Source organism: Ostrea edulis, chromosome 5, assembly GCF_947568905.1.
Source record: "Ostrea edulis chromosome 5, xbOstEdul1.1, whole genome shotgun sequence".
Taxonomy (NCBI): domain Eukaryota; kingdom Metazoa; phylum Mollusca; class Bivalvia; order Ostreida; family Ostreidae; genus Ostrea; species Ostrea edulis.
The window spans coordinates 16,781,155-16,793,056 of record NC_079168.1 but is presented as its reverse complement, the minus strand read 5'-3'; the positions used below and the strand labels follow the sequence as shown (position 1 = coordinate 16,793,056).

The 11,902-nt window shown below is 34.5% G+C and overlaps 2 protein-coding genes across 2 annotated transcripts; one reads left to right on the top strand and one right to left on the bottom strand.

The window, feature by feature from the left end:
* Nucleotides 1-1,818: 1,818 nt before the first annotated feature.
* LOC125650357 (lysM and putative peptidoglycan-binding domain-containing protein 3-like) lies at nucleotides 1,819-9,006 on the bottom strand. Its single transcript, XM_048878574.2, has 2 exons — nucleotides 8,556-9,006; nucleotides 1,819-5,765 (listed from the first exon to the last, which is right to left on the bottom strand). The coding sequence occupies exons 1-2, from the start codon at nucleotides 8,832-8,834 to the stop codon at nucleotides 5,184-5,186; spliced, it is 861 nt and encodes a 286-aa protein (XP_048734531.1). The 5' UTR covers nucleotides 8,835-9,006; the 3' UTR covers nucleotides 1,819-5,183.
* A 33-nt stretch (nucleotides 9,007-9,039) lies between these two features.
* On the top strand, nucleotides 9,040-11,126 carry LOC125650358 (UPF0729 protein C18orf32 homolog). The gene is made up of 2 exons (XM_048878575.2): nucleotides 9,040-9,225; nucleotides 10,686-11,126. Exons 1-2 carry the CDS (start codon nucleotides 9,085-9,087, stop codon nucleotides 10,776-10,778), a joined length of 234 nt encoding a protein of 77 aa, XP_048734532.1. The 5' UTR covers nucleotides 9,040-9,084; the 3' UTR covers nucleotides 10,779-11,126.
* The last annotated feature ends 776 nt before the right edge of the window (nucleotides 11,127-11,902 follow it).

Here is an 11,902-nt window from a genome sequence, read left to right as displayed (position 1 = left end):
ACATCTCCTTAACCTTTCATTAGAAATTGACCATAATTGATCGCAAATATTCTTTGGGACAGGGACTTTTGGACAGAGGTTGCTTTGGAAAGGTCGAGGTTAATCAGAATATAAACCTTATCCAAGGCATTTTTTTTTTTATTTCACAGACTTGAACAGGTACTGAACACATATCACACAAATAGGTGACAGGTAAATGGCTTTCAGACAAAGGTAGCTCCAGGACATTTTACAAAGGTCACTCAGAACATATACTCTACATCTAAAATCCTTCATTTAATTCAACTATTTTTGACCTTTTACAACAAGGTCTCTCAGGGTCATTTTGGAACGGTCAACGTCACTCAGAACAGTATGCCTTAAACATATGATGAAAAGGATACTCAGGCATATGGTTTTACCCCAATACCAAAACTCCTACCCCTGGGATCATCAAATTTACAATTTTGGTAAAGGACTATCTGCTCTTTCTAAATATCCATTTAGTTTCAATTTAGTGTCAATAGCACTAATGAAAATGTTATTTAAGTGTTTTACACATTAACACTATAAACTAACTTTAGCCCCACCCTGGGGTCAGAATCTCTACCACGGGGATCATGAATTTACAATTCTGGTAGAAGCCTTCCTGCTCTACACCACTATGCATTTAGTTTTTCTTATGCATGTGCGGTTGTAGAGAAGATTTTTGAAATGGTCAATTTTAGTCCCACCCCTATGGCCCCAGGGGTGCTAGAGTCCTGAAATTTACAATCTATGTCCCCCTTGTCTCAAAGATGCTTCATACCAAGTTTGAAAAGAACTGAAAGAGTAGTTATCAAGAAAAAGTTAAAAATGTTCAATTGTCAACGCACGATGACGGATGACATCCAATTGCAATAGGTCATCCGAGTTAACTCTGGTGACCTAAAAACATGTTAATTACAACAACTCTCTAGGTCATTTTGGAAACGTCAAAGTCACTCAGAACATATTACTTAAATGAGGAAAAAGTTTATTTCAAGTTTTTGAACAGGTATATTGACCATATATCACGCAATAATATAGTCAAACGGCTTTCAGACAAAGGTCACTCAAGGCCACTTTGGAAAGGTCATTGGCTACTCAGAATGTATATCTTATATACGAGCAAAAAAACCCTTCATTTTGATTTCAATAGTTATTGTTCATGTCATTCATCATATGAAATAGTTCATTGATTTTTATGCAGCTGCAGAACTGTAGCTCTCTGGAAAAATATTAGGACAAATCAGTGTCCCAATATTTTGTCAGAGAGATACAGTTCTGCAGCTAATTTAGATGCAGTTCAGGGAGTAAGGAGCATATATCAGTTTTACCAATATACAATGTACTTATTAAACTGAGGTAGTCTACTTGTAAACAAGTTGATGTTAAAGGGGTTCTAACAGTCTCATTTAAAGCCAGAAAAGTATAGAACCACCATTTCACAATTTCCATGATTGTTATAACGCTCTTATTTGCAAATACAACCCGTCATTAGGTTGAATGCTGTCGGATGTGTTTTATATCCATTGTTAGGTCGTTCTTTATATACCGACTTTCACTACGGATCACTCCATTTTACCTGATCAAGATAGAGGGCTAATGACAGGGTGTGACAGGTCAATAGGGGATGCTTATTCAACCTAGGCACCTGATCCCACCTCTGGTGTTTCCAAGGGTCAATTTTTGTCAAATTACCCTCAATTTTGTATTCTTTATAAGATTGATCACTGGTTGTACGTTATCTTCATCTTTTTTCCTAATTGAAATTTCAAAATGCTATTTTTACCCTTTAGTGAAATCAATAAATTAACATCTGGTATTTTTGTTTATTTAAGACTGACTCGTATAACGCCTTTCCACCAAACATCATCATATATGTGCGATTTCATGTGTTAGATTAAGATTATAATGGCATGCTGGTTTCATCCCTGATCCTGGCGCGATACAACCTACAAATTGTACATGAAATCGATCTTTAAATAGTATATACATTTCCAAAGAACAAATGTATGAATTAAAGCATTGCTTTGTTATGAAAAAAAAAATTGATCTGAAACACTTTGTATGAACCATAAACTGCCTCCAAACATGTCTGTACTAAAAGTTCCAGGATGGGTAACTCTAACCACTTCCTGTTTATAAAATGACATAGATCAATATCCATTTAATCATTGATGATAGCAATATCATTGTTGGGCTGTGACAACATTTACTGACTGGTAAAACACTGATGGTGGCAGAAGTAACTTACTGATAAAAAACCCCAGATGACATCCATACTGATAAAAAATGTCTGTTTTAACACAGAACATATAATTATTGGTGTACATAATGAATGAAAACTACATAAATGTTTTTCTTTTTAAATATTGATGAAAAACATACCTTAATGCTGTACACATATATCAACAGTAATTAAACATGATTACAGTATGTTGCTGTACACCAGTATTCAATTTTGTAACAGTAAGCATTCTCATTTAATCAAATCAAACATTCAAAGGATGCAGGTCTTTTGTAACTTGAATAATTTCTATCATAATGGAAGAATATGCTAAACTTACACCCAGTGACATGACCTACATGTAATGGAATGCTGAAAATATTGTCTCAAGCCATGGTCCCGAGTTCAACTCTCTCCTAGAAAGGATTGTACATTCTGACTGTCACCATGGTTTGCAATGATGTGGTGAAGGAGACAGAGACAGTTCTGGGGTCAAGCATTGATGTTATAAACACATTAATTTAACTGTGCACTTATGTATCATTACACAAACATGTATATGAAGGAACAAAACACTAAGCATTAACAATCTCTCACAGCATTCCAAGGCAGTGCAGAAAAGAACTGGACACATGCCTTCAAAGCTCCACACTCAAATGCCTGTATCACATATATGCATGGAACATTTATCATTGTTATAAACATTTTATATAAGAACTTGGTAAAAATGCTTTGAACATTTATGTATTTGTTAAAGGGAAAAAAGCAATATTTTACACAAATACTCGATATGAAAACACGACCAATGCTTATCAATTGAATTTTTTTTTATCAATTTTTCAAATCTTCTAATTTAATAACCATAAAGAACTACATATGATAAGAGCCTAATTTGGCCTTTAGTAAAACATAATATTTATATAAAATCTTCAAGAATTCAGGAAACATCAATTCTTATATGATGAATTTATGATAATATTTATCATTTCCTGTATTCTGACTAGAAATGAAGCATTTTTAATATCATAATTTTTTTTAACAGAAAATATAACATTTACATGTGCTTGTTTTTGATTTATTTTTTTTATATCAAAAACATTTAGCTCACTCGTCTGGAGGGCATGGTTTGTTTTTCTACCAACCTATTTTTGAATAATACATTCATGTATGAACTAGTGAAAATATAAATCCAGGTGTTCACTAATGTGCTCTATGACTGTAATGGACCCATTTTTAATCAAACGATCTGGGAGAAGTTAAACATTTATGATCATGATGATGTCATATCTTGGCATCACTAACATGTTTCGGTGAATAACAAATATCAAAAAGTAGTGAATATACTCTTTATCAAAATAAAATAATCTTTTATGTGAAGTCATTTTCAGGGACCAAATCAGGCTCATACCAAACATCTTCTTTCTCTAACTTCTACATATTTTTCAGAATGATACTTTTTCAGAAGGTCGCCCCAAAGTTGGGCATCCACTCACAAGCAACATTTGCCAAATTGTCCTCAGTCCACAGGAAGTCCAAATTTAAAAGGTCAAAATTTAAGTACACCTAAACACTGTACAAGACAATCTAAATAAAATAAAATAATTTTACCTCCAATTCTTTTGTTTAAAAAAGCATACTATGTATGTAATTCAATCCAAAATGTGTGGGTTTTTTAAAATATATATTCAAAGAAATGTTTGTACGCGATGCTAACCAGTAAAAAATGTACACTGCATTTTGCATGTCCCAATCAATTTCAGAATTCAAAATGTACTCCTTCAATTTCATTTTGATACAAGTTAGAGACAAGGTACTCAAGAGTGGTAAAACATTAATGTTTGACAGAAAATAACAAGTACAAAATATTAATGCGAGTCGCCTAGACTATAACAAAATCCTGTACAACCTCTAACCTCATATTGTGGGCTTGACCTGGCCTGGAGATTATAAAAAATTTTAAACATGTTTTCATACTCAAACTCTGTGTTCTAAGTCATACACATACTCAAAAGTGAAGGTTATAAAACTTATATGAAATTTATTCTCATACTCAAATAGAGTACATTCTCAAGATTTTTTGAGTACGCTGAGAGCTTGCTCAGAGTTGTACTCAAAACAAACATGGTTGAGTTTGAGTATAAGTACGGTAAAAGTTTTATAACCCCCAGGCCTGACTGCATATTGATTTAATTACATGAGTAAACATGCAAAATATATTCGATAATTTCAAAACTTTAGTCAAAGTTGTGCACGGGCAACTAACTGAAAGACAGATAAAAAAAACAATATCCCCCAATCTTTGATCTGAAAGGCTTAAAACAGGTACATGTATCTTTCATAAAGTGAATTATAATGTAATTTTCTATAATGCTAACACATGTAGATGAAAACATCCATAAACATACCTTAAACAATCCATTGTATTTATTAGACATAAATCTTACTTCAGTGATTAATTTGGAATTTTAATACTTTTTGGAAGAGCCATGGAGATTGCACCTCAGTAATAACTACCTTTTATTAAGTCTTCAAGAATATATACATGTAGTACATACATAAAGGGTATTTTTTCCAAAAAAATTTGTAGCTTGGTACATTTATTGACAATCAATGACTTCAAACTGGTAGAAGTATACATATCAGAAATCCATTTTTTTTTTAAATCCTGCATTTCCAACATGTCCAAGCAGTATATGTTTTCTTTTTTGAATTGGATGATTGACAATTATCGAAAAAAAAAAAAAAAAAACTACTATCAATGCTGAATTATCTTTCAAAACAAAAGAATACCTGGCCACTAATTAAAAAGACCGAACCCAGCTAAGGACTTTCTAAAGCTCTGTGGAGTTTCACTACATGCATATCTGAAGAGTGATATTTCTTTCCTATTTCCATGAACGAATTGATATGTTTCTCAGTAAAGTATTCCATTCTCCTAACAGGTATTAATACATCATCCCTTAGTCTGGCCTGCAGCAGCATGGGAAGCAAAGTGGCCCGTGAACCATAAATAACTTAAAATTCCTAACGGAATCAAGATAACAAGTATGACCATAACAGTGATCATTGAACACCAGGTTATTCCACAATTAGTACCAAAGAACTTCCGTCGTGGCGGTGGAATAGGCTGTATCGACCTATTGGTCAAAAGAGAGACAACTTCATCTAGTGACTTATGATTTGTTTTTGCCGAATTACAGATTTTCACCAGGTCTTTATCCATGCTACGCAGAAACCTCCTAGCTTCTTTGCTCTGATTGCTTGTCTGACTCTTGATGCTGAGCGATTTTTTTATTAAGAGCCTCTGAGTTTCTGGGTCACTTAAGTTACATGTTGACTCCGAGTCCGTCTCCTGATGATCGGTGTCAGTTTCATCCACCACTGTTACTCCATTTAACTGAGGCAAGTCAGATTTTGTCTCTGTTTTTAGTGTTTCTGTCAAAAATGAATATTTTTTAATTGGCACTTTTATCTTCTTGAAAGCATAAAACTCTTGGTCCTGGATCATGTTATTAATTCGTTTGATTTCAGCCACCTATAAAAAAAAAATTGCATATCATTTAACTTCATTTGCATGATATTAAAACTACATTTTTAAAATAAAACACAAGTTATTGCAAAAACACCTTGTAGTGAAACATAAGAAATTCATATTTGAGTTTCTTTTGATCATTATAAAAAAACTAGTAGTAAGTTTAACCAACACTATTCAAAAGAAGTCCTACAAATTCATCTATTGAAGCATTTTTTCCCCATTTACCCTATTCTAAACAAGGGCTATATTCAACAAGGCAACTCCTCACAATCTGGACATATTCTTGGAGGCTCAACCCACTGACCTTGTTAATATTTTATTACCTTTTAAACTAAAAAATGAATAAGAATCCAGATCTCTTTGGAAGATAACAGTAAACACCCCTGTAAATCACATTCAAACTTTTGTGAACAAAATTTCCCTTCCTGTGACTTTGACATTTAACCCTGAAAACCAATAGAAACGGATGTTTTCATGTTAGGTAGCTGGTACCATTCCTTCAAGGTTGTTTAAATTCAGGGTTCGAAATTAACTCATGTCCGTAAGTCCGAGACTAGTAAAAAATGTGTCGGACTAGTGAACTCTCTATAGTACTAGTCCGTACGGACTACTGAAAATCCAGAAATCAATCTTGAATTGGTAAAGATTTTTAGCAAGATTTGTCTGAGTCTCTTAGATGTTTGAACTTATGGTTGATTACCTGCATGGTCAAGTGTTTGCATGACTATGACAGCCTGATCTTCCTAACACATGTAGTGTGTTCGAGACCGCCGTTCTTCGAACGTGCACAAATTGTCAAATTCCTGCCGATTCCGAACGCCTAGCACATCATGAGAACGTGTTCTAGGTGCAAGAATTGCAAGTAGTGTGGTCTGAGAACATGCACGTTTGTGCGCACATTTTCTCGACATTCGTGACTCTAACACAGTAGTTCATAACACTATAGCTCATGACTTGGTCAATCGAGTGAATTGTTTTTACTTTATTGATAAAATTTCGAACTCTTTTGACTTTACGATCTGAGCACCAAAACAACAGGAACGTCCATCTCGAACGCACTTATGGACATTTATAAAAGGATTAACTCGGAGGTTAATATTGTATGCTTTTGAAGATCTTGAATGCGAAATAAAATATGGTGGTCTCTTTTTCTTCTATAGGTGTCAGAAATTAAATTGTTTGCAACTGTGATGTGTTTGATTTGATTAAATACTATTGAATAAAATGAAGATCATTTTATTATATACTGGACGGACTGGTGAAATGCTTTGCTGACTAGTGAACATCAACAGTTACTAGTCCATACAGACTAGTGCTTGAAAAAGTTAATTTCGAACCCTGTAAATGATATAATATAATATGCAATTTAAAATTAGCAAACCAAGAAAAGTTCTATGTGTAATCAAAATATCAATAAAAACAGGGTATTCCAAATTTATATGAAAATCAAGTGAGGCAACCCCAATCTCAAAACTCAAGCAAGATACATGTATTCTTAACCTTGAAAATCAATGGCACCACTTATGATGAAAGTATAAAGCTTAGCCTAGTTTCAAACTAACTGAATGCCGCAGAATGCGCCAGCAGCGCATAGAAACTATAGCCTAGGTAATGTTGTGCTTTATAAATGAATAAAATATAATAATCAATGTGTTGAGGTCCTAGGTAATAAATCTAGTATTCTACAAATTTCCAGGTAATTCCATTCTATATCAGACTCCAATTAATATAACTTTTACAAGCTGTAAAATTGTAAGGTGTTGTAATAGGAAAATGAATTATTCAAAATTATGTGATTGTGGCTGGACCCTTGTATTACTAGTCAGGTGCTCTACCCACTGAGGTATACGGGCTGAATTCTTAGTTCATCATAAATCTATATAATATAATATATTTTGATTTGGTTTATCAAAGATTACCTCGAGTTTGCATATACATCATAAGTTTTCAAGTGTTATGTCTAACTGGTTAGTAGTGTTTCAATAATCGGGAAAATTTCATCATCGATCATAATCGGAAGACCTGTATCGATCAATGATTGATATAATCGGTATTTACATGTAGTAAATAAATGTTTAATTATTTTTGGGGTGATTTCTTTTTAGTTTTATGGATATGTGCAACATACACACATCTAGATATTAGCCTATTAACGAGGAATGAAATGTGTTTTCTCTAGCCACAAATCCAGATTTGCCTTACTTTTAAGAAAAAAATCCAGATGTCTGACTTGGTTTTCCTTGGGTGGGGATATGTACATATACATATCAATAATCTACTGATCCGAGATTCTCGCTTTTATTTCGTGATGTGTACAATAGTACATGGGAGATTTAGAGCAGACTCCATATTCAAAAGTTGGAATTCAGAAACACAAGCCAGTGTCGCTGCTTTGCCTATCTTTTACCACTTTTTCTCAGATCTAGATAGGATTCAATTATCAGAAGAGTATTCTTCAAGTTAATCATGTCTACTTATGACGCCGACTGGAATTTTGTGTATTTGTGCTGAAGTCATGCACAAAGAAATTGAATGGCCAGAAAGCGACCTAAGTCAAAGTGATGCTTGATTTGTCAGTGTTAGAGCTTTTTACATGGCAATAGCATCGCAATAGTCATGGTTAACTTGTAATAATCATCTAAGGGGCATATTGATGATCATCAGATATGACATGTACTCTAAAACAGCCAAAGAAGGATTAACCTATTATCACTAATTATCATTAATCTTGTGACTGTAATCGCAAAAATATCTTGATCTCCAAACAAGATGATTTTGAATTTCACATACCGGACATCCATACTGTAATGAAAGACTTCGTAATGTATCGCCTTCAGTAATCTCTCTCTCATAATAAATCTCTTCGTCGTCATCTCTGGTAATGGGTTTTGTCCCCCCTTTACGCGATCGCACGTCAGACATTTCAAATTCAACAACCTCATCTTCCTTGACATCAGCATCGCCAAACACATACACTCTTGACTTTTTAGTGTTCTGAACCTCTGCACCTAATTGCTGGTAGCTGTAAGGTTTGTCGTTTGCATTCTGCTTCGACTTTCTTGAATTCATAACACTCTGTCTAGGACTAAATCATGACACAAACTCTATATAATTGTTCATCGTAAAATTCACGGACCAACAATATCAAGATGTTGATATTTTTGTCACATTTCTCGTATTTCTGATGACCTGTGATGTGTCGAAAGTAAAACCGGAAGACGTAACGCGTCAAGTACTGGGGGGGAAAAATGATCAACGAGCCCGATCCATAAGTTATTTCCGGTATAGTGTCATCCATTCAGTGACGAACTAATAAAAGATGGTGTGTATACCTTGTATTGTCATTCCTGTACTTTTGTGGGTGTTCCACAAGTTTATACAACCCCTTATTGCAACATTTTGGCCATGGAGTAAAACCTCCACCATCAAGGACGAGAAAGGTTGTGGAAAGGCAGATCAGGTAGGACATTGATATCATGTGAATGTATAAAACACTACGGTGATACTAAGTATGAAATAAATGGGCTAAGTAGCTCGTTAGTCAGTAGATTTATTCATTTAAATGTGTTTTAGTCATGATGAGACCATGGTATAGCTTTTAAAACTACTTTCACGAAAAACAAATTTTGACTGACTTGATTAATATAGATGATCCACAGGGGCTTCTTATCCATTTTGTTCTCAATCTATATATAAATATCTAACAAGAGATGACACGAAAATAGGATACCGGTTGTAAACAAACCATAGTTCTGAGAAACAGATCGAATTTCTCATAAGGTAAATATCAGAAGACTGAATAGAAAAAAACTTGTAGACACTCCAGAAGCACATTTCCATAAATGATGAAAATTGTATTTAGATTTAGGTACTTATATTTACTGATTGCCTACATTGCGCACCTAGTTGCAGTAGTTCAATGGTAGAGTGTGCGCTTCATTTCCGGGGAAGTCGTGAGTTCGATCTCCACTTGTACCAAATCAACATAAACGTAGATAGGGGGGGGGGTTAACGCTCAGAATTTAGTATGGTTAGAAATTCATGAAAATTGAGTAATTCTTCGGATATGACCTTAAAAGCAGTGATCCCATGTCACACCAAGCATCAGCAAATCTCAATCTGATTAAAATTTAAAATCAGATCCTTTGATCTGCTCACGTAGATCCCTAGTGTAGTGATCTGATTTTAATCAGATTGAGTCAAATCTTTATGTAAAACTAGATAAATCTGTATCTTTCTGTGGTTAAGAGAAGTGTCTGCTTGACCTTTGAAAGGGATTCCAACCAGGAATCTTGTGCCACATATAACTGAACTTCAGCACCTCAAAACCAAAGCTCCCGTTGTTCAGATCACTTGATATCAGCAAAAGAAAAGAGATTGAACATCAAGATATCAGTCACTCTTTGAATGTGGTAATATTATTTAATGATGAATACCGTATATTTTATGGTGAAATAACCAAATAAACTTGGAGGTGATTGTAAAAACATCGTTATTTAAGTTTGTCTACAGCAATCAATGTAAAAGTGTGTGAAAACACCTTAGTGAAAACACTACTTAGAGTTTTTATAACTGCATTGTTGTGCAATCTTTGATCATTTAATTGCGAGATCGGTAATGGGACGAATCGACTAAGGAACGGGTTGATAATGGGACAGAACGTCTAAAAATCAAACTTGGATAGGGTTAGACATTCTGATGTGCTAGTTGTTAATGGTATAAACACAATTCATTTCTCTAACTAGAATGACAAACATGATAAGCACGTTGTACATCGTCAGATTATTTGATTGGATAGAGATCAAGAGTGTCTTTGTACTGACATTAACCAAGATTAGTTCTGTTACTGTTCCTGTACAATGCTAAGTACTGCTCTATTTCATTACACTTGTACAACATTCACACTCTACTTTTCTTCAGGGAAATTCAACAGAAAATGGAGTCCATCAAAATGGCACAGTAACCAAAGCAGAAGAGACTCTAGCAGGGGAAGGTAGCAAAAAGGAGAACTGACGACTGTTGTTTCATGTTGTGAGATAGTTGTGACTATGTGTTCTCCTTAATCATCAAATGTGAAATAAGTGATACAGGATACCAATGGTTGGTCACGGTATAATGTGACAAAGAATCAAAGACATACTCTTGATCAAGTGTACTGTGATTCATCAATTCTATACTCGTGTCCTCAGATCTCTCAATGAACATTGATTCTATTCTCGTATCCTCAGATCTTTCAATGAATGTTGGAGTATTGGATAAAGAGATCGTGATCTATTAACTTCTTTGGTTTATATTCTTAGAATGTGTTATATTAATGTTATAGAAAAAATTTTACTCGGCAAAATGAATTATTGAAACAAATTTGTTGTTATGTGCATTTATTTACTTACAGCTCATATGATCTGCTTGCTGTGTGAGCAATCTAGTGTAACAGGAAGAGAAAAGATGCAATGGTCTAGACCGGGATTCGAACCTGGGCCCTCTGAATTTCTAGCCAGGTGCTCAACCAACTGAGCTAACTGGCCACTGGTGATCCAACCTGTCTGACTGTTACATTCCTCCCTCCTTATATTGTCTTCAACCTCTAAGACACACAACCCGGAATTGTTTGCCCCTGGCAGGATTTTCACCTGCAAGCCCAGAGGTGGTCAATGGCATAAAATGTAACAGGAAGGGAGAAAATGCAACAGAGTAGACCGGGATTCAAACCTGGGCCCCCTGAATCTCTAGTCAGTTGCTCTACCAACCGAGCTACCTGGCCTCCGACAATCGAACCTGGCTGTCTTCTGTGACACTAGGCAAGACTTAGATACTCTTAATGTTTTTTTCTCTCTAGATACAAAGGACATGTTAACCAGAGGAATCAATTTTTGGACATATTAGAATATTTTAGCTGTGCTATTGCAAGATATGATGCAATTAGTAGCAAGCATTAGTCTGATAACAGTTGGAGTTGCATTTCTTTGTATGAGAAAACTTCAACTCTTAAACAAGGATAATGACACCAGACTGTCACTTAATGAAATTTTCAATACCTTGTACATTTTATTATAATATTCATTTTTATTATGCAGCATTTGTATAATGCTAAATATAATCAAAATTACCCAAAAGAACTTATCCTGTTACATTTAATG

Excerpts from the sequence above, each read along its gene's own strand:
- LOC125650357 (XM_048878574.2), bottom strand. The coding sequence starts at position 8,834 with ATGAATTCAAGAAAGTCGAAGCAGAATGCAAACGACAAACCTTACAGC. Across the intron at positions 5,766-8,555 it reads CATTACAGTATGGATGTCCG|GTGGCTGAAATCAAACGAAT; the intron begins GTATGTGAAATT and ends TTTTTTTTATAG.
- LOC125650358 (XM_048878575.2), top strand. The coding sequence starts at position 9,085 with ATGGTGTGTATACCTTGTATTGTCATTCCTGTACTTTTGTGGGTGTTC. Across the intron at positions 9,226-10,685 it reads GTTGTGGAAAGGCAGATCAG|GGAAATTCAACAGAAAATGG; the intron begins GTAGGACATTGA and ends ACTTTTCTTCAG.